The 23,589-nt window shown below is 41.9% G+C and overlaps 1 protein-coding gene across 50 annotated transcripts in view; it reads left to right on the top strand.

The window, feature by feature from the left end:
- Window positions 1–23,589, top strand: part of SORBS1 (sorbin and SH3 domain containing 1) — a 221,724-nt gene that overhangs the window by 81,801 nt on the left and 116,334 nt on the right. For all 50 annotated transcript variants that reach the window (XM_081073897.1, XM_081073899.1, XM_081073901.1 and 47 more), the window contains exon 3: window positions 20,959–21,013. In XM_081073897.1, coding sequence (XP_080930023.1) covers window positions 21,004–21,013 — 10 coding nt within the window. In that variant the 5' untranslated portion in view covers window positions 20,959–21,003. The remainder of the gene's footprint in view (window positions 1–20,958; window positions 21,014–23,589) is intronic.

Genomic DNA, 23,589 nt, shown 5'->3' on the forward strand with positions numbered 1-23,589 from the left:
AGCCAGTTAGTTATCGATGTCTTGACCAAGGCACCATCCTTTGGAGGAAATGCACTGGATTGGGAGTTAAAAGTCCTGTTTTGTTCCTGTCCAGGCCAGAGGCTCACCCTGGCTTTGTGAGCAGGCTTCTGCTTTCCCACTGAGGCTGTTTTCTCATATACACCGTGAAGTTGCCAAACTAGATTATTTCTAAGGTCCTTCATAATAAAATAAACACGGCAATGATTTGTATGGAATACTTTCCACTATGTAAGGTACTGAGATAGTTCCAAGGAAGTGTAGGAGCATCTCTTCTGTGAATTTTTTAAAGGTCCCTCATAGCTAGATAAACTGAAAAACAAGCCAAAACATTTACTGACCATTCTGTAAGAGTACACCACTGCAGAGCACAGAGAATGTCAGAATGTGTAGAGTGCTCGGACCTCCCTTCAGACAATTATCCCTGGTTTACGGAAGAATAAATGATACAGGAACTGTCACATAAGGGGGACACAGAGGAGTCCTGAACAACAACTGTCGTTTATGAAGCATTTGCACCATGCCTGGCTTTGTGCTTCCAGGTGCTTTGCATGTATTATCCCAACCAAGCCTTGGCATAGCCACATGAGAGGAATGCTGTCTTTACCCCATTTTACAGATGAAGTAACCCAGATAACTTACCCAAAGTCACACAGTTAGTAAGTGGTCTGTATTCTTAATCACCATACCGCCCAGGGAAGGTGAGGGCATGAGTAGTGAGAGGCAGTAGGCCTGTCTCATTAGAGGAAAGCATGGAATTGTCGAGGGTTAGTGGCCATGAACCTGCTATACTGACCCATTTCCGTATGGTTCTCCCTCCTTGATTACCTGTCACTGCCTTGCTGGACCCTGAGGCATACTGCTTCTCTGTTAAGACAGTAGCTGAAGCTTGGCCAAAAAACGCCAGCTCCCCTCCAGTGCTCCTGCCAGTGCTAAAAAGAGCCACATGTTTACTGGAACTTGGGATATCTTTGCCACTTCAGTCAGCAAGAGTCACGTCAAGGGAATAAACAGCTGGCCTCAAACAACTACTTGGGATTGGAGGGTGACCCCAATGTCATAACTATGAAAAGCTTTAATAAATTTTTATTCAGATTTTCCAAAACTTGATTTTACTTTTAAACTAATGTTTCCTTTTCTTAGTGTCTCCATTTGCAGAACCAAAACATTCCAGTTTTGAAATTCGTACTGTGAAATGCTCAGAGTGTGCAGTGTGAAGAGTTCTTAACTAGCTGTCAGTTCATTTCATGGACCAAAGGGGTCACTTGTATCTACTCACAGGCCTCAGTCCAAGCGTCTGTTCCCTGTCACTCAGTAGCAGACATTGTCCAGGCATCACGTGGCATTAAAACAAACCAAAACCAAAAAGCCATTACCTTGTAAGCACCCTCCAGGGCTCGGATTGTAAGGCTCTCAAGGGCAGCGATAGTGTTCATCTCTGTAGCTCGTACTAAGCAGACGCTTCAGAAAGGCTCATTTGTTGGGCACATTCTCTTACCATAAAAATGAATGCTATGAAAAGATGTCTTGAAAATGAGCAGGAGAGTGAAAGGAAGGGAAATGCAGAGCAATGCAAGACACATCGTTGTAGTGTGAGGACATAGTTAAGAGCCTGGGATTTAAGGTCAGATAGATCAGGTTTTGCGTCACAATTCCCCCACATCCTGCTCGAGTGATCCTGGAGAAGACATGGAACCATTGCCACCTTTCTAAATCGGTAGCAACAGTCCCTACGTCATAAACTTACTGGGATCAAATGAAATACATAACAAGCATAGTGCTTGTGCTTAAAAGAGGAGCTCTTGGTAATAACAACAGTTGCATTTTATTTATTAGGGGAAATCAGATTTGGCTACCTTTCGAAATAAATGAGTAGCAGAACTTGAGTGTGTGTGTCCCCCCCCCCCCACCCAAATTAAAAAAGTTTACACGGAGCAGAGTGATATAATCCTGAATAGTTTGCAGTTCCCCGGGATCAGAAACAAGTTTGCCGGGTCTGAGTGCTGTTTGTGGAAGTTTGGCCCTGTAGATGAAGAGGTTCTTAGGGTGGTGACGTTACGAATCTTTTTCTTTGATTTTCAAATGTTTAGGTCTATGCTTGTATTTCTTTCGTACTTTAAAACATGTTTTTAAAAATAAAGCCTGTTACATCTAAAAACTACACTCAAAATGAGACGAAAAAGGGATTCTCCTAAAAAAGAACTCAGTACTTGAACAACCATTTTTGAATTTGGGGGTTTTAATTGCTTTTCCAACTGCTTTCACAAGAAACTATCTTTCGTTGCTGAATAATTAATGAGACTCTAGTGGAAACACATTGAGAAGTTGGGAGCTTAAATATGATACAAATTGAAAACTTCCCCCTTACAATAATATAGTAGGACAAATAAATAGTATTAATGGACTATTAGAAATGAAAGCCTGTGCAATTAAAAAATAAATATTTGCTTTTCAGATGGCATCAACAAGTGTGTCAAAATATATTCCTTTTTTTAAGGTTATAGACACTTTATGGATTATGATATGAAATAGTTCTAAATTTCATGTACATTTGAATTCTTTGCGTTCTCAAACAGGCACTAATGAAGTATTGGAGCTAATAGATGAGTGTACTCCCAGTAAATCTCTCATTTGGAAGCCCTGTGCCAGACTGTGTGCAGATGGGGCAGCAGTAGTGCCTGGCAGGCCCTGCAAATGGAATTACATTTGCACATTTTTATTCACTGCGAACATTTCGCAGGGAAAAAAGGAAGAAACTGTCTCCCTGCTTAAATGAAATTTTGACACAATCAATGCAAATTGTAAATTTTATTTAAAGTGATGCAACAAATTCATGATCATTTACAGCTTTGTGTAAAACACTGTGGTTGAGCTATGGGCTTTAATACTCCATGTCCAGTAACTTGGTCATTTTGGCCAGTGTTTCTCAAAGTGTGGCTGGCCTTAAACCAGATGTGCCAGAAATGCAGATTCTAGGGCCCCCAGGACCTTCTCAATCAACACATCTGGAAGGAGAACCTGTCATTTGCATTTTAAAAAATTGTCTCCCCAGGTGATCAGTGCAGCTTTTGAAACCCTCTGGTACAGCGGGGACATGTCACAAAGATTATTTGTTATCTGAATTGAAATATTTTGAAACCCAGAAAAGTCAAATTTATAATGAAAATTGAAGTATAAGTTAAAAATTTAGTTGAGGGACACCTGTAAGAGTACGTTTTAAAGTGCTTTTTTCTGAATTTTCCAATTCATCAGCGTGGACAAAGACACTGCGAGCGGTACTTGAAGATACTTTCTCGATATCCACAAGAAGAAAACTTACATTGGGAAAAAAATCACTGATTATGAAGTCATTTGTGAATTTTTAAAACAGTAAATTTGGAAGAAATTACTAAATTTGGAGGAAAAAGGGTGAAGAGAGAGACCCAATGTTACCTCATGTCATGGGTTAAAACCAAATATTTAATTCCATAAATATAATTTATTTGGGGTTAAAAGTAAAGACAATAGCCAGTATGCCACAAAAAGACAATGTTGGTTTAATAGGATCTTCCAACCACAAAGTTACACAAAGCAGCATTTTTGGCTTTTAAAGTAATGAAATTAAAGCCAAAGATGGGTCGGTTGGTGTCTTACCATATTCTGTATTACAGATGTATCTTTATCTTTAAGGGGAGAAAAATCAGGACGGGAGAAAAACAAGCACTTTGATTATCTTAAAATTTCTTTGGCTTTAAAAGTGATTTCCCATAACGTCTATATTTAAATATAATTTTTTCATGTGTGTATCATTTGTGTAGATTTCAATGACAGGAAATAAATGAAATGAGATTTAAATAAAACTTTTTAACCTCTGTTCAGTGAAGAATATTAGATGTGTTTCCATCTATATAATTTGAATAATTCTTGTAAAGAATTCATCTTTTATTTTCTCCTATTGAAATATTGTTTGGGTTGAGAAACATTGGTCTACTCTTCATGCACACGGTTTTGCTGGTCTTTGCGGACTCCATACTGGTCTGCCTGTACCTTCCTCTATCTGCTCTCCCTCCCTGATGGCAGAGGGGCCCAGGGGACTGGAATGTGGACCCAACACATCCTATAGGCAAACTATACTTTATTTCCAGCTAGAAGCAGAGCAACACTCTAAGGATGATTTCCATGTCTTCCTTACGATGAATTGCCTGAAATCTCCCTTCTGGCACGGTGAGCTCTGAGCTCCCGTGACCCAGGCACTCCATTTATTTTATTTGCTAGGAATTTCCAGAGCCATGGCTGGGTCACCCTTTGCCTTTCCCGGCAGCTGGTTTCACTCTGAATTTAATGAGGGAGCTGAGCTGAGTGGCCAGGGAAGGGTTTCCCCGTCTGGCACCCCACTGGAAGGATTCTGCTGCTTGGTCAGGTTCTGAGTAACTGCCGCCTGCCGGGCGACTCCAAGAAAGGGCCTTTCCAGCTAGTTCTCGTCTGGTGAGCAGCGTCTAGAGCACATTCCTAAGCCTGCCTGCCCCTCCCTCCCTTCTCTTTGGACTTTGGTGTAACCAGCAGGGCAGTAGGAATGTGAGTGTTTTCAATCACACTTGTATGTAACTTGGAGTCCCTGGGATTGTCTGTCCCCTGTGTACTGGTTGGTCTCCACTGTTTAGCAGACAGAGCATATTGGCAAACTGCGTAGTCTTCCCAGATTTCAGGCCACCCAAGGCCCCACTGCACCTGATTCTCCGCATTGAAATTTGCCAATTAGTTTTTAGGGCTGTGATATTAGCAGATGGGAATTTGCAATGCTTCATGATCATGCTGAGGGTTCATTTCTCATTTCTGTTTTTAAGAGTTTTAAGCTTATATTTTAGTTTTTCCCCCTTATAGTCTAATGTATTTATTTAAACTTCACATTTTCACAAAAGAAAAGACATTTATTTTTACACCTTCATTATTAAACAGATAGGAAGAAAGTCTACAGTTATGTACTTCTTATGCTGAATTTCCTCCTGAAATGTAGTATATTCACCAAACTCCACAAATACCAAAGGTCCTTTTAAGAAGATTGGGAACCCACCCAAGAGTTCAAGTTACATTTTTATGATGGATTTTTGTTGCATACTTAAAGGGGAGGGGAGATTGTTGTATGGGACCCTTATTCTTTACCCTGATCTCTGCAGTCTACTTAAAATGCTCTGTTAGAATTTTTGATAGGTTGATTTTTTCAGTATGCAAGACATACTATAAATTTAAACAGTGAGAAAATCCACTCACTATTCAGTACCTCACATTTGGTGCACTTTCATTAAATGAGTTCAGAAGCACCAAAGAGTATTTGATTGTGAACTTGCCTTAAATTAATGATTTATTTTTTAAAGAGGAGAAAGCCATTCTCCAACCTTGTATGTAAGGTTTTAGACTTTTGTTTTAGAGACATTTGTGTTATGAAACCTTAGATTTTAATTTTCTACTGCTGCTTTTTTTTTAAATAGGAAGAGAATGATACAATGAAAATTTTAAAAGCAACTTAGAATAACATTTTATTGCTCTTGTGACTTACAGACTCATACGGTCACAAACACCTGTCTTCAGGGAGCTTAGCTTCTAGAAAGCACAGCAGGACTGCAGTGTTAGTATCTGTAGCATTTGTTGCTGACTTGGCTTCCCCCCTTGTCCTGTTGGAAGAGCCTGGCAGGGTGGGGGTTCTTTGTTTCAGTCAGGATATATGCCTGGATATCACATTTTCTCATCTCAGTGTCAGGACTTCAAGGCTTGTAACATTTGGAAATTTTGGTCCTTTGCAGCCCTGAAATTCTATGATGCTCTGAGTCCTTTGGTTCCATGAAACCTTAAAGACAGACTGCCTGCCTGTCTCCCTTCTTCCCTGGTCCATTCTCCCCTTCCTCTCCCATCTCCCCCACCCCCAACCTGTCTTGCAGATAGCCAAGGGCACTGCTGTTCTGCTACCTGTAAAGTTCTGTACCATTGCGGAATGCTGGATCAGATCACCACAAGATTGCTGTTTTCTCTGATGAGGCAAAAAGCCTTCATTTCTAGCAGTGCCCCACCTCCTTCAAGCATAATCCCAGTAAGTTGTTGTTATAGTGAAATAGTGACTCATTAGAGCTTTTTATTAACCAGGATTGCCACCTGCCTCTGACTCCCCTCATTTTTGGAATTAGACCAGACAAATAGGGAATAAACCAATTATATCAGTACACAATTGTTTGTTTAGTTATTACTGTACACCAAGCACTGTGCTACCTGGGTAAATGCTTGGTCCCGGCAGGGAAGTTAGTGTTGTTTTAATTCCTGTTTTGCACAGTGTCATCATCCCATCCTCCTCCCACAATCCTACAGTAACTTTAATTGAACACACAGTTCTTTTCTTCCAGTGTCTTATGCTGTATTTATATAAATTGTGAATTATGAAGACAAGGTCATTTTGTGTTGAGAACTGTTCACTTTAACATTAGTTTGAAAATGATCTCTTAAGCATTCTCGACTCTGTCATCTTTGATTCTATTTTAGTGGCTGCTATTGTAGTTTCTACACTAGTCGAGTTCTAAGGGATTACTGACACCTTTTATTTTCTGATAATGTTATGCTGTCAGCCACCAAGGCAGTTGGGCAGAAAAAAAGATTTGCTGTGGGCAAAAGTGGCAGAATGAGATTTAAGCAGTGAGCTTGGAAAATCAGATTCTCTCTGAGCAGCAGTTTTTGCTATGAATAAGCAAGACAAGACAAATGTAGAAATTGTCCCCTGTGGTTGCTGTAATCAAGGCCTCTGGGGAGCTTTTCACAACCAAATGGGCAAGTTTTGCTGGGAGCTTTTTTCCTGGGTGGAGAAGGGTATATGGTTGAGGGAAATATTTTTTTGCATGTGTCAACGGGGTGCTATCTGATAAAAATCACTAGTTACCAATGCTATCTCTGTGGCATGGCCTCAGCTCATATGGTCCCCCCCACCTGTCCCCAATGCCCCCTCCAATGCAGTTCATCCTGCATGCCTCAATCAGGTTCATCTCGAATCAGGAAACTTCTAAAGAGCTTACCTTGGGTTCTATGGCCTGACATAAGCAAGCACAGTGCCTTTACCTGGCATTCGAGGCCATTATCTGGCCAGTGTTACTTGCATGTACTCTTCAGTACAAATCCTTTCCACCAACTGAGCCAGACTTGGGCCTATTGTGTCCTGTGTACTAAGCGCTACCTGTGTGCTAACCACCTTGAAAACTCCAGCTTGGGCACTTTGTGAGGACAACAGCTTGTTAATAGCCAAAGATGGGGGAGACAAGTTTCAGATGTAAATCCATGAGTGTTAACTGTTGAGAGAAAGTGGATTAGTTTCTTCACTTCTTATGGGGAGGTTTGGTTATAGAAGGGATTGTGCTGTTGAGGAAAGACAGACCACATAACTTCAGGAGGGAGAGGAAGTAGGTATAGTAAGTTCTTGGAAAGGAGAGCTGAGGCTGTTCTTTTAATTGAAAAGACTAGCTTCCCTGTCATTGAAAAAGAACATCTGCAGCTACTCAGAGGAACCAGCTGAGGATAAAAGGGTTTTTAGCCTCACCCTCAGATGCTGTTGCTGCTGCTGATCATGCTGAAAGCAGCTACAGTTTATTGAGTACTTTCTAACACGGTGATAGGCGCTTGATGTGTGTCATGCAGGGTGTCCTGCGGGGTCTCTGGTTCTGCTCCCCACATAAGAACACAGGACACGGTGAGGCCTAAAAGGAACACCCACGGAGCCATAGATAGGGGAGTCATACCACTATAGTCTCGCTGGCAGCTGGGTTGGAGACACAGGAAGCAGGAGCCACACGATCCGCAACCCGCCGTCCACTTCTCTTCTGCCAACCAACCCCACTTGCTAACTGCAATCCGCGCTTGCTAGCTCAGCCACCATCTTCTTGCTAGCCCCCATCTTCCTGCTAGTGTAGCCACGGCAGTTATATTAGTGGCCAATGGCTCACTGGTTACAGCTGACAGCCATTTACTACCTGAGCCAGCACCTTTCCACGTGAGGCCGAGAGCCTGGAAACTGCACTCCTGGCTCTGTCCCTACAATGTGCTTGACCTCATTTAATGCCACCACAACACTGATGCCTGTTGTTATTCCCATTTTGTAGATGAGGAAACTGAGGCTTAGCAAGGTTAACTGATTAACCGCAGATTCTGCATCTAGTAAGAGGCAGAGCAGCAACTGAAATCCAATTTACACTTATTCTAGAGTTTCTCTGCTCATTTTTAAAGATGTATGTGGGTAAGAGGGTATGGTGGGTATCGTTGTTTCCTACAGGGTGCTAGAAAATGCCACGTATAATCTCATTCAGTTTAACCTCCCCCAGTGAACACTATAGAGAAGTTACAGGGATTTTTTTTTTTTTAAGCATTCAGAAAAGGGTGCTTTTGTTAGCATGTTCCTGGGTCTTCCCCAGGTGAGCCTTGCAGCTTGGCATTCTCCTGACTGGCACATTCCTACAGTGGAGGGTAGTCTGCAGGTACTCTTCCCATTAGTGACTCATCAAGGTTGTGAGGCTATTAGTCTTCTCTCCCTAAGTAGAATGTAAGGTCTCTGAGTAGAATGTACCCTCTTACCCTCGTAGATAAATTGGATTATTTCATTACCACAGCTGAATAAAAATGCCCCCTAAAATCACCCATCTCTATTTGTTAGGCCTGTGTATTCTCTGAACAACCTTCATATATAGGAGCATGCTGCTTCCAGCGGGGACTGTTTGGTGACTTTTTGTGTGAGGCCATGTCATAAAGTGGAAAACAGCGCGGGCTGGGGAGCCACGCACTCCAGCTTTCCTGTTTACTTCTTCTGCAAGATCTTTCAATGTGTCTTTTACCTTTAACTGAAGCTCAGCATCTCCATGTGCAAAATGTGTATAGAAACCTTAGACAGTTCTGCAGATTAGAAATGACATGTGTGGGGCCAGACCGGTGGCTCAGGTGGTTGGAGGTCCGTGCTCCTAACTCCGAAGGCAGCTGGTTTGATTCCCACATGGGCCAGTGGGCTCTCAACCACAAGGCTGCCGGTTCAACTCCTCGAGTCCTGCAAGGGATGGTGGGCTCCACCCCCTGCAATTAAGATTGAATATAGTACCTTGAGCTGATCTGCCTTTCGGATGGCTCAGTTGGTTGGAGCACAGTCTCTCAACCACAAGGTTGCCAGTTTGATTCCTAGAGTCCACAAGGGATGGTGGGCAGCGCCCCCTGCAACTAAGATTGAACATGGCACCTTGAGCTGAGCTGCCGCTGAGCTCCCAGATGGCTCAGTTGGTTGGAGTGCGTCCTCTCAACCACAAGGTTGGTGGTTCGACTCTCACAATGGATGGTGGGCTGCGCCCACAACTAAGACTGAAAGGACAACAACTTGAAGCTGAATGGCACCCTCCACAACTAAGAATGAAAGGACAACAACTTGACTTGGAAAAATGTCCTGGAAATACACAGTTACCCAATAAAGTCCTGTTCCCCTTCCCCAATTAAAAATAACAAAATGACATGTGTGAAGTGGCTGGTTCACAGTCGGCATTTAGGAAATTGAAGAGATGATTCCGCTCTGTTCTGAAGCATGAGCCCAGAGCCATTCAGAATGCATGCACAATAGATGGGTATTTGTAGGAATGTTTGGTTCCTTGAGACCTGACCATAAAGAGAGAGCAACTCCAAAGTCTCTCAAAACATGATGCCTTTATTGGGAGTGCCCTTCATTGCCTGGCTTTGCATAGAAAGGTAGAGCCAGAGACGGATGGATGTCTTGGAGCTTAGATACTCCTTCAGTTGGTTAAACCTGACATTTTGGCCTGGTGGGTATTGGTAATATCAACCTCATGATAAGATGTACAGTGATTATATTCATCATTCTGGTGACGCAATTAGTAAAGGATAACAGGACCAGACTGCCACCTTCTCGGCTAGAATACTGTTCCTTTTATAACACAATTTACAGTGTTTCATATATATTTTTAAATTTAATCTTGGAAACACCTTATTAATTTAGGTGTTATTCATTCCCTTTTGTAGGTGAGTAAATGGAGGCTGAGAAATAAGGGATTTCCCAATTTGCACATCCTTGGCAGAAATGAAACTATGTGTGCCCATATAAACTTTGTACATATAAAGAATTTGAGAAGGAGCTCAGGGCTTTGGCAGAGTTTGGATTCGGATCCAATTCTTCTGACCCTTCTGACCCTGTTTTGTTGTTGTTGTTGTTTGTTTATTTGTTTTCACAAAGCCACTAAGCACATATAGCAACTGTTAGCATGGTCTGTTTTGCTCCGTCCATTTACTTTAAATCATGTGTGCCTTTCTAGTTAAAGTGAGTTTGTTATAGATAATATACAGTTGGGTCTTGTTTCGTGATCCACTCTGACAGTCTGTCTTTTAAGTGGTTCACATAGAGCATTGATGTTCAAAGTGATTATTGATACAGTTGGATACACATAGAGCAAATGAAGTCAGAAGTGTGTGTGTGCGTGTGTGTGTGCGTGTGTGATTTTTATTTATTATATAAATATATAATAGATGCTAACCTATTTCCAGGTAGTCTGGTCCGAGAGACAACATAGATTTTTTTTTAAAAAATATATTTTTAAAAATTTTTTAAAATTTATTGGGTTGACAATTGTTAGTGAAATTACATAGATTTCAGGTGTACAATTCTGTATTACATCATCTATAAATCCCATTGTGTGTTCACCACCCAGAGTCAGTTCTCCTTCCATCACCATATATTTGATCCCCCTTACCCTCATCTCCCACCCCCGACCCCCCTTACCCTCTGGTAACCACTAAACTATTGTCTGTGTCTATGAGTTAAAAAAAAAAAACATTTTATTGAGTGTTTATTATGAGCTTGGCACTATATGAATATTTTAGTGGTTTTAACTTGTTTTGAAGAAAACCCATTTCGGAAATTTGCACCGTATTCTCAAATGCTTGGATATAGCTTTTCTATTTAAATAAATTTCTATACTTAAAAATTGCCTAAACTCAGTATAAGATAAAATGAAGAGAACAGAGAAAACTCACTAATATCATAATTCACTGCATGATTGATGGAAGTCGGGGTCTCACGTTTATTACAGTTAGGCACTAATGATCAATGCAGTTCTCGGCTCCAATGCCAGAGGTCAGGGGTTATTGATTCTGGGCCTGTGTGTGTTCCACCTCAGTTATTAAATAAATGCCACCAAGAAGCGAGGTTTTCCTAGCAAAGATAATGTTTTCAGTGTTTCACATTGGCCTTTTGCTAGGTTAGTATACTTTCAGTAAAACTTCAAAACTTCCTAAGGAAAACAAGCAATTCCTGAATAAGCCAGCATTGTGAACTGAGGCATTTAAGTTATGTATTTGCAAAAGACCCCCAGTCTTTTTACTGAATGGAACTTGTGTTCCCTCATTCCTGAGCATGGTATGGGCCTGCACTGCAGATGTCTGTATGATATATGATGTGGTAACTACGCAGCCTTAGAAATGTTGTGGTATAAGAGAAAAGTTGAACTATGGATTGTCTGTAAGCATAGACACCTCTCCTGCCATATCAAACCCACCTTTCTTTGCCATTCTCAAGCTCTAACAGACCCCTTTTCAGCGTTTTAAGATTTTTTTTCAGCCACACACAGTAACGTCTTAGTCTCCTTTACCTGTATCATGGCATATGGCCCAACCTGGGCTCTCCTGAGAATTCAAAATGCTTTCGTTCATGCATCTCTACAGGTAGGCAAGAGGCCTTGCCCACTTCAGAAAAAAGGCATCATCTGTATCCTGGACTCATCTTTATGAGTTTGAGGTTATGTGTTTACAATTTAAACAGAGCTAAGATGTTCTGCTTTTATCTAATGGATTTGGGAATCTGCCCTTGTTTGAATTATCTAGATGGTCTAAGTGGAGGGTTCCAAATGTACTGGGTGCTGCAATTAGACAGCTTTGTTTGGGCTCAGTAGATACAGCCATATTTGGGAAATACAAATGGGCCAGTTTTTGTATTTAAGACTTGTCTTGGTTAACAGTGCATGTTTAAGAAACTTTGTGTGCCCAGAGTTTCACATATAAAGAGTTTGAGAAGGAGCTCAGGGCTCTGGAATGCCATGAAGTTGGGTTAGGAGCAGGGAATTGGCAGTGAGCAGACTTAGGGAGCAGTGGTGTACTGTGTATGTGTTGTCACCTGGCAGCCCCTACTGACTATTTTAAGATGAAACGTTTTGATGCAATTGCTTCTTTAGGAAATCTGGCTGAACATTCTAGTCGTTTTATTGACCCCCCCTCCCCCGTCCTCATAAGACATTGCAGGGGAGTAGTTTGGCTTCATTAAATAAAAACAATCACTGGTGATTAATGTTGGAATTCCACATTTGGGGTATTTGCCATTAGTTCTGTAGAAGATTACATCATGCAGGCCCGCCATGTTCTAATGGACGAGATTGTTAGTGGCGTTGTTTTAAGCTTGTCTCCTAGAATTTTCTCCTGAAATTTCTAAAGATTACACAATTACATACCAAATGCCAGGGATGAGCTAAAAAAAAATTATGTTTCATTACACAAGAAATGTATTATAACTACAGTATAAATAGTTTGGAAACTAGAAATGGAATAAAGTTAGCTGTAATTCCACACGACTGCATTATTACTAGAATTTGGACACATTTCCTTTCAAATATATGCATGTGTTTTGTTCTTTACATAGTTAGAACCACAAATGTTACACATACCTACACCCTGCTTTATTTACCTAATCTTATGGGAAGTCTTTTCTCATGTTGTGTGGTCTACATAACTATTATTTTAATAACTGTTCAACAGTCTACCCAGAGGTGGGTGGCCATGTAATTGGTCCTCAGTCACTGAATACCGGAATGTTTCTAGCTTTTCACTATTATTAATAAAGGTGTTATAAATAACATCTCTGTCTGTATAGCTTTATTGTCATTTGTGGTTTTTTCTTCAGGCTAGATTCCCCTAAAACACAAAGGGTGTGAAGTACATAGCTCTTGATACATTACGCTGAAAGTGATAATGATTTACAGTATCCATCACTGCCTATATAGGAAAATGTCAACATCTTTGCATTTGTCCATATTGAGTATTAGTGTTTTTAAATTTGTGGGCTAATCTAGGAAGTGGAAAAAAATGGTTAGTTATTATTTGAATCTTTTTTTTAACTAATTAGGTCAAATGAACATTTTCTCATAGATTTGTTTATTTGGATTTTTTTCTTCTGGGAATTATTTCTCCGTGCGTTTTAACCTTTTTCTTGGCAGTAAGTATAAGTATACTGTAAAATAAGGATATTAACCCTCTATTATGCTTGTTACAAACCATGCATTTTAATATATAAATAATATATGATTACAAGTTGTCACCTAAATTATATTGTCTGAAGTGCAAATAATATTGCATTTATAAGACTTGAAACTATTTGGGGGCTATATTTTGGTTGTTGCCAATTTTCTTGGCAGAATCAACTTTGTATGTTGATTTAGAGACTCCATTTAAGTATAAAAGGTAAAAAATGATTGCAGATTTATTGGTAGTTAACTTTCTAGTTCTGGAAATGACCCTTCTCTGGCATGGGCCTGGAGTGAGACTCTGATGATTTTAGTGGGAGCTTGGGCATAGGATTTCTGAATTCTGTGATTAAATATGTCTTATTAAAATGAGTTTCTTATCATTATGACTTTTAATAGGGATTAAAGACAAAATTAAACCAAACCCAAAACCTTTAGCTTTTGTGGGGCAAGTGGATCTGGCTACTGGGATTGGCCTTAAGGTTAGGGGAGGTGAGTGAAAGGACATTAGGAGGAAGTAATAATGAGATTAACGACTTGGAAATGGGAAATCTTGTGAGGATTCAGTAGAAATGACAAATATAATACCCATGGAGCTTAGGGCTTTTGAGTATATGGGGGAGATGAGACTGGAAAAGTAATTGGAACCTTCATCTTATAGGGCCTTCTGGTATGTTAAAGAATTTGGACTTGAATTTTTAGACCAGTGTTTCCCAAAGTGTGATTTTTGAGGTGATCTTAGAAGTTATATCATTGAATGTTCAAAATTTTTAATGTTTGTTCATTCCTTGATTCTCTCTCCCATGCAGAATTTATTCCTTTTCTTTCTGCACTCCATGACACTTAGGTCAGGTTGCTAGCAGAAGGGTTACCCATCATATTATGTTGAAATGGGCTATGTCTGTCACCTTACAACTCTGTGATAGCCTCGATGACAGCAGCCATGCCTGATTCATGCTGGTGTCCTCTGGGCCAAGCACTGTCCTGGTGCAGAGTAGGTGCTAAAGAAATGCTGTTTGAATGGTATCATCAGATCTGTCCTAGGAATGGCACTGCTTTATTCCCCCTTTTGCCCTGTACTTCCCATCCAACACCTCTGAGCTCATAGGGGCTCCATAGATTTTTTTTTACCACCATTAAAATTTGACCCAGAAACTCTTTCACTGCTGAAGTGAGAATGTGGCAGTGCACAGTCTATATAACGCAATTCTGAGACTTATTAGGCCATTGTAATGGTCTAGGAATGAGGTGATGGAATAGAATGGTGAGTGTACGGGTGGAAAAGCAGAGGTTGCAGGGATGCATGAGTCATGAAGATGGAAGAGTTGACAAGAGTAGGCAACTTATCAGGTGTTGGGTGGAGGGGGTGGCAAGAGAAAGAGGAGAAAGCAGTGCAATCAGACATGTGCAAGGGTCAGATACTCTCCACCAGTATTAATTGGGTGCTCACTCTGTACGAGGCCTCTTGCTAGTTGTTAGGATACAGAGATGAGCAAGACCCTGCCCAGCTGGAAGGTGCTTCCTGTCTAGCAGGCTTCGTATGTGAGGCCTGATTGAAAAAGCAAAGATCCAGAAGGCAAGGTGAGGAGAGGTGAGTAATGGGCTCTGCTGGTCCTGGTAGTTGATTATCAGGACTTTGCATTGTTCGGTGAATAATGGGGCAAAAGCGACAGGTTCTAAGGAGGGAAATGATACTGTCCAGTCCGTCATCTGGAATTCAGTATCCGTTGCCAAGAGGCCAAAGGCTGAAGGTACCCTGAGGAAGTCGAAGAGGGATAGGAGGGGAAGTAGGTTTAATAAAAGGAATATAAAGCAAGACAAAGGGAAACTTTCTGAATCTGTTTTTGTACCCACATAATAAGGGATGAGTTAGATTTCTGGTTTACAAACTCTTTTTTTCTTTTTTTTGTAGCCACAGCCCATTTATGTAAGAAAGCTCAGGAAATATAAATGGTTGAAATCATTGAAAGCACAGCTACCCTGGTTGAACTTAGAGGTGGGATGGGGGTGGGAGGGTTCCCGCACTATGGCCTGAGGGGGCTTATGGAAGATCCTTCTAATACAAGTGGAAAAATATGAAAATGGGCTAGGTAACCTGCATGGATCCTTCTTTTTCTAATATTCCAGATGAAATCTTCAAGGGAGTGAGTGTGTAGTTGGAAAGGAATGAGGCCCAGTCAGGGTCCTCTAGCTCTTAAACTCCTAGAACCACAGAAACCCGTTTCTAGAAGGAGGATCCTCTTGGCCCAGGGTAAACCAGTCCACAATGATACTTAATAATCAGGACCAGAAAGTGTTTGTGGGAGGAAGAAGGAGTTAACTGTCTTAAATTCAGTGGAAAGGTCAGTGAGGCCCTGATCAGTGCAAAAATCATTGGGTTTGGCCATGTGTGCACTGTAAACCTTTCTGAAGGCCATTTCACATAATTGGTTAGAACGGAAACCGTGTTGGAGGGACTCCAGGAGGAAATGGGAGGACATGGGGGAGGGGGCGGAGGGTGGCCTTTCTGATGTATTTTCCTATTGCTCCCTCTCTAGAAGCATCAGTCTTTTCACAGAAATCTTATGCTTCTTGTTCTGAGCCCCCAGCCATGTCACGGAATTCCAGACTGAAGTTTATGTCAGGGTCGAGTTTATCCTAACTTCCTCCCCTTGAAAGGATATGTTAGTGACTCAGTGTTTATCCTTCCTGGCTTTCTGAAGAGCCTCCTGCACCGTCTCCAATAAGGTAGAGAGTGCATTTGAAGAGAAATGACAGTAATAGCGATTGAGAAGAGGATGAGCTGTCAAAAATTGGAGAAATGCAGCTTTGCTGGTAGATCAGCAAAGTTTAAAGCAATAAGGCTTTTTGAGTTGTCTCTGTTCTTTTCAAGTCCCAGATTGGATTCCAAAGCTAGAGTATAACCAGGCTTTGGTTAGAATGGGGAGCCAGCTTCCTTTACAGCGGCTATAGTGGAGTTACAGAAGGTCTGGTCATCTTGAAGATAAGACTCGAAAGTGGGGTTCTGAAGTCTAAACAGAGACAAGGGCAAAGTTCATGACTGAGCACCCACTGCTCAATCTTGTGCTTCGTCCTGAGGATGGCACAGTGTTTCCTCTCTGGTAACTTAACAATCTTGTGTATGTGTGTGTTGGGGTTAGGAGGGAACTATGGAGGCAAAACATCATTGTACATGACAGAAGCTAAAGTGTGCTATGTTGAGAGGTCAGCCAAGGCTCATTCTCTTTCAAGAACCTTTGCTGGACCTTGAATTCACTTACAAACTCAGTTCCTCCCCAGTCATATATCCCTGAACCATCCATATAAGGACCTTCTTTCCTTTCCCAACAAACAACCCATATTTAGTTATTGGATCCTATTTCAGCTGGAACAGGAGTGTAACTTTTGCTTTTTAGTCATTATTCACTCTGTGTCATCTCAGAATTATAGGGTCGTGGAATTAGGGAGGGGCCATGCAGAACCGTTAATTATCCTGATGCATTCTTAACCAATCTGGCTACTTCACATCTTGTTCTGCTGGTGGAATGTCTGTGTTGATGCTGTGGCGCTTTGACCAAGTACGGTAGGTCCGAAAGCCCAAGGGGTGGAATGGCCGCTTGACCCTCATCGGCCCACCCAAGCTGTGACACTGTATGTTCCTGCAACCCACTGTGGGAGCGCTTGTCCAGTTTTGCCACTAGATGGCACTGTTCATCTTTTTGGCTTGTACCCAAAGGTGCCTGCCTGCTTTGAAGGGGACACATGGGAGAAATTCCAAAGAGGTGCCATCATGTTCTCAACCAAATCAAGCTCTTTAAAGCGTAGTTTTTAAATAAATATTAAGTGTCAGAGGTTTTTATGTAAAATAAACTCTCATGTTTTACATATGATTACAATAGCTTGTACTATTTCCAAATAAACTGCAGGGACTGGATTCTGACTTTCAAAGCTCTCAGCATTCTTTTGGGCAGGGCTCAGTTTGCGCAGCTGCCTGGATGTGTCCTTGCTGCCCTGACTGTTTTAGGTTGTAGAGACAAAATCATTTGCTGAGCCACGTGGGATTCAAATCTGGCTGGCCTTTCTGCAGGAAAGAGGAATGAAGATTCTTCTCTTCCAGTGAAACCTTTGGGATGCCCTCCTCCCTGTCCTCTGTGCTGGTCAAGGTTCTTGGGTTGCAAAGGAGCAGAAACCACCTCTGGTTAACTCAAACTGAAAAGGGATTATTGGCAAGATCTTGGGTAGTTCAGAGTTGATGGGAGGCTGGAGAATGGCACTCAGAACAGGGGCAGGAATTCAAGGAGGCTGAGTTGGCTGGAATCAGAGCCAAAATCAGGCCCTGAAATAGTCTGGATCGGATGTCGCTGCTGTTGCCACGACTGGTGAGGACTGGACAGTGGCCTCCATCCTTGGCACAGCTGCCACTGCCATTCTTGCTGCAGTTTTTATTGTGTACTACCCACTGCATCTTTGTTTCCACATGCAGCAGAACCTACTACCCAAAAAGTCGTTGTGTGCAGAGCTGGTACTCACCTATGCATTGTCATTGTCACCTCCTACTGTCATGCTAGTTCTTAACATATCGAAATACTGTCCTACCACCCTGCGCCCATTCTCCACCCACCTTTTTACAATCCAACCACTGAATGGTTAACGCCTAGCATAGGGCCGGGGGCTCCCAAAGAGTGCTACAGCTGGCATCTACTGTGCTTGTTGGACATTTATGGCAAAGTGATAGTATTTTGGATATTATTTCTGACCATGTGTACTTTAGATCAGTTTGTAAGTTAAGAGTGGGGTTGACACTTAGAAATTACTAACATCTATATTGAAAAATACAAAATGTGCAAAGGGCTACCCACATATGCTAGTGATTACTCATCATGTGAATCGAGACATCCTTTGTGTTTGGTTTATAAGACATTTCCATTCATCTCTTCCTCTGCCTAAGAATGCTGTTGTGCTATGTACTAATTTTTAAAATTAAGCTGAATTAAACTAAACTATACAGAGGGAATTGGTAAATGAATTAAGGAGTGTTATTACTATGGAATACTATATAGCCAGTAAAGTGATGGATATCATGACTGTGAAAATCCAGGAAAATGTTAATGAAAGATTTAATTTAAAAATTAGAACACAAAGCTGTCAAGACATTATGTTTACAACTATGTAAGTGCTGTTTACACGGGTAGATAACGGTAGAAAGGACTGTAAAGCAATAAAAGTACTTCCTGTTACGATAGCTCCATGCTTGAATCAATAACATTTCTTCCCTCATACTTTAAAAGTGGAGTGAATAAAACTGTGACATAATAAAATTGATTACTAAAATTATTTTAAAAATAAAAATGGATGATATCACAACAGCCGTTTTGGTCCTGAGAAGCAAACTGAGGTATCATAAAACCAGAATTGGAAATCACTGGGGCGTACAGAACACAGCAGGTTGCATTCCTTGACTGAGGACAAATGCTTCCACCACTTAGAGAATGATCTGAGGGGCTGTTGAAGGTCACTAAGAGTCTCAGGTGTATTTGACAGTGACAGAGGCAAAGGTACTGCTGATTTGGGCTGCGTAGGACTTAGAATGATTTCCTTGTTGCCCTGAGCATTCTATTCAGTCAATTCCAAGGACAGTGAACAAGGCAGCTTCCTAGAAAGGAAACAAGTGCTTGTGTTAAAAAGGAAACTGAAGCAGGTCTCCTTGTGCAGACCCTCAGACCATACCTTGACCTTCTTATTACAGAATTCATGAACCAGGGAGTCAATTTCCTTTACATCATTGTTTCTCACACTTTAAAGTGCATAGGGACCAGCTGGGGATCTTGTTAAAATGCAGATTCTGGTTCATTTGGTGTAGGGTCAAGTCTGAGTTTCTGCATTTTTAGTAAGCTCCCAGCTGATGCCACTGCTGCTGGTCTGCAGACCACACTTTAAATAGCAAGTTTCCACATAGCCTGAAGACTTGCTTTTTTGATTGTCCTTCAGATGTATTCAACTAGACCTTGCTATTCAAAATATGTGTAAGACCTGTACTTTGAAAAACTACGAAACACCGCTGAGGGAAACTGAAGAAGGCCTGCATAAAGGAAGAGATTGTCAATTGTCATGATTTGGAAGCTTCCGTATTGTTAAAATGTTAATTTCCCCCAGATTAATGTAGAGACTCAACGTAATCACAATAAAAATCCCAGTGGCTTTTTTGTTTTTGCTTTTGGTTAACAAGATGATTCTAAACTTTATATGAAAATGCAAAGGAGGGGCCGGCACTGTGGCTCAGGCGGTTGGAGCTCCATGCTCCTATCTCCAAAGGCTGCCAGTTCGATTCCCACATGGGCCAGTGGGCTCTCAACCATAAGGTTGCCGGTTCAATTCCTCGAGTCCCGCAAGGGATGGTGGGCAGCACCCCCTGCAACTAAGATTGAACACGGCACCCTGAGCTGAGCTGCCGCTGAGCTCCCGGATGGCTCGGTTGATTGAAGTATCCTCTCAACCACAAGGTTGCCGGTTCTACTCCCGCAAGGGATGGTGGGCTGTGCTTCCCGCATCTAGCAACGGCAACTGGACCTGGAGCTGAGCTGCGACCTCCACAACTAAGATTGAAAGGACAACAACTTGTCTTGGAAAAAAAGTCCTGGAAGTACACACTGTTCCCCCAATAAAGTCCTGTTTCCCTTCCTCAATAAAATCTTTAAAAAAAATGCAAAAGACCTAGAAGAGCCAAAATGATTTTGAAAAAGAACAAAGTTGGAAGACTCATCACTACCTAATTTCAAGACTTACTATAAAACTATAGTAATCAAGATAATGAGTTGTTGGATAGACAGATCGATGGAACAGAAGGAAGTCCAGAAGTAGACTCATACATATATGGCCAGAGGCTAAATTGTGTTATGCTAAGTGAGAGAAGCCAGGTACAAATTACATATACTATGATGCCATTTATATAAAATTCTAGAAAAGGTGAAACTGTAGTGACAGAAAGCAGGTCAGCGGTTACTGGAGACTTGGGATGAGACTGTACTAAACGAATATCTATTTGAATATCAGTGCTGAGAAGAGCAGTGCCGAAGAGCCTGGGCCTTCACGTTGGGCGGCAGGGGTTCTGTCACCAACTCTGCAGCATAGGCATGCAAGCTAGTCACCCCTCTGTGCCTCGGTTTCTTCATCCAAGTAAACTAATGCAATGTTAGTACTTACCTTGGGTGGTTGTTGTGGGGATCAAATTAATTAATGCATTTAAAGCATCTAGAACATTTCCTTGTGCATAATAAGCTATATTTGTTGTTGCTGCTGCTGCTGTTGTTACTATTATTAACTTTCGACAATCAGTTTGTATTGTGATTTTACCGTTCTCTTAAAATTTGTTTCTTTTTTTCACCCTCTCCTTGACCTGTGTACACTCATGTAACTTGAGGTTTTTGATAGAATGTTAGAACTGGAGGAGATCTTGGATAGTATTGAAGCCAAGTATGGGTGACAAAAGGCCAAGGAGGTTGAGTGATGTACCCAAGGTCATGTCAGCACATAGCTGACCAATAACCAGAAGGCTGGCCAAGCGACTCCTGGTTTGGCTCTGTTTTATCAAGGATTATATATGTCGTTTGCATTTTTAATGCCTGCCATAGGGATTTATCTTGAACCTGCCATTCATCAATTCCATTGCATGGTGTTTGTTTTTCTGCAGAGCGGTTCAGAGCCCCAGCTGCAGAAGACTGGTCCTGCCACCATCATGAGCTCTGGTAAGTCATTTTAAGCCCTTTTCTTTCTGGACAAATCTACAAAACTGGGCAGTTGACCCAGATTGCCCACTTACTCCAAAGGCCCCAACTGCATTTCATTTTTTTAATTTTTGAGACCTGGGTAAGCGCCAAAGCTTTGTCATAAATCATCATCACTATCGTCACCTTCGTTCTTTTTTCTTTTTTCGTTTTTTAATTGGGGAATATTGGGGAACAGTGTGTTTTTCCAGGGTGCAGCTCAGCTCCAAGTCCAGTTGCCGTTTTCAATCTTTAGTTGCAGGGGGGCAGCCCACCATCCCATGTGGGAATTGAACCAGCAACCTTGTTGTTGAGAGCTCGCGCTCTAACCAACTGAGCCATCCGGCTGCCCCTCCGGAAACTCAGTGGCAGCTCGTTGTCTTCAATCTAGTTGTGGAGGGTGTAGGTCACTGGCCCATGTGGGAGTCGAACCAGCAACCCTGCTGTTCAGAACTCACGCTCTAACCAACTGAGCTATCCGGCCACCCCTCAGTCACCTCATTATTAATGATTTATTATTATCTACTATGTGATAAGAACAGTGCTATATACGCTTTACATAGACCATGTCCTAATCTTTATAATAGCTTCCTTTTCCTCAGTTTTTAACAACTTTATTGAGATATAATTGGCATGCAATAAACTGCAGATGTTTTAAGAATACAATTTGATAAATTTGGACATACGTATACACCTCAGCACATTTCTTAATCACAGTGGCAGCAGCAGAAGTAAACAGATTGACCGTAATTGCCCCAGGGTACGGGCTAATCTAACACTTCCTGCACCCGGACTGGCAGAGCAGCTTGCACACCCTTTTGCGGTGCCTTTGGTAGTAAAAATCAAGACCTAAACAAATGCCCAATTTTGAGTATTTTTTAGTTTAGAGCTGGGGTGGAAAGTACAGGCTAGGAAGGCAGAGAAAGGAATAGGTCCCTGCTCATTGTGCGGCCAAGAGCTGTCAGCTTTCCAGCCCAGAATTTGAGGCAGAGCAGTTTCTATCTGGAGATTAGGCACGCCCTGAGGCCTGTCCTGGATCTGTACAGGCTAGGAAGGCTGTGGAGGTGAGGGGATGACCAAGGGGCTCTCATTCCAGGCTCTCTTAATCCTGCTTGCATCATCTCCAGAGTGTTAGCAGAGACCTCTGTAGATTAAAAACAAGCCTTGCCATTTGTTTACCTTTCTGCCAGGTCCTAAACTCTGCTGGATAGTATGTGCTTAGGACGGGGAGCCCCGGGTGGAACAGCTCAGAGCCACAACTTGGCTTCCTCATGTACCCCCTGTGTGGCCTTGGGCCCGTGCTAGATCCTTCTCTACATTCTCCTCTGTAAAATGGACACCCTGAAAGGATTCTGTGAGGGATTGTGTGAGGATTAACTGAGGCAGTGCTTTTGAAGTACTGGGCTTGCCCAAGGCTTGGCCAGTGTTCACCCGTGGGTTATCAGCTCCGATTTCCTCCGTGCACGGAGAGGGACCTGGTTTGGCCCTGATTCCTTCAGTGCTTTTGCTGTGCAGCAGGAGCCTACGTACCTTTTTCCTCCAAGTGGATTCTGGTATTGCCAGCAGCTCCTGCTTTGCAACTCAGTTTTTGTTTTTGTTTGACTTCTTGTTGTCATTTAAAACAGGCCAGGGATTTTTTTTTTTCTTTTTTTTTTTTTTTCCCCTTAAGCTTTCGCTGTACAGCTTAAAGGTTTTCATTCTTCTAATATCAGAATTCGGCCTAAACTGGCATTGCCACTCTGGGTATGAATCAAGGCAGAGGAAGTAGGAAGGGAGAGGCCAGGCAGGAGTGTGAGGGTGTGGATATGCCTGTGGGACTTCTCCCCACGTTCTCCCTCTCGGGTGTGGTGCTAGAAGGAGGCAAGAGTCCCAAAAAATCTGGACCCGTTGACCTGATAATCCCACTCTTGGGAATTTCTATTTTAATTCGAAGGAAACATCACTCACATGAAGGTGGGGAATGAGTAGTTTCATTCTTTGTATTTACTTGTTGGAATAGCATGCCACTGTTAAAAATGATGATTAGGAAAAAAGCAGCTATGTAGAAAACATTGTTTTAAACTTTGGAAAGAACAGCCTGAAAATGATGCTTTCTTTACATTTCAATCCGAGACTAGGCTCCCAGTCACCTGGGGAAGTGCTTTACCTGCATTATCTCATTTCATTCTCCTGGGAAGCCTACAAAGGTGGGCGTGGTTTACCACTCCCACTCTGTAGAGGGGGAAACTGAGGCCGTAAGGGGTTAATAATTTGTCTGGGATCACCAGCTAGCATGCAGTGGAGCTGAGGCAAACCCAGGCTGTTAGACACCAAGACACTGTTTGCTGCAGAGGTTTGAGTCTGAGGGGATGGAATCATTTTTCAAAATTCTTCAAATTTAGCTATATTAATTGAAAGGGGAAACAAAGAAAGAATGAAAACATTTAAGTAGCCAAAGTTTAAAAAAAAAACGAAAAGGAAAGACATAGGTTTGGACCTGGTGGAAGCTCAGAGGTGGCCCCAATGCTAGCCTGGGGAGGCCCCAAGCAAGGCCTACAGTCCTAGAAAGGAGACAGCCA

The sequence above is a fragment of the Rhinolophus hipposideros genome (assembly GCF_964194185.1).
Source record: "Rhinolophus hipposideros genome assembly, chromosome: 15".
NCBI classification, from domain to species: domain Eukaryota; kingdom Metazoa; phylum Chordata; class Mammalia; order Chiroptera; family Rhinolophidae; genus Rhinolophus; species Rhinolophus hipposideros.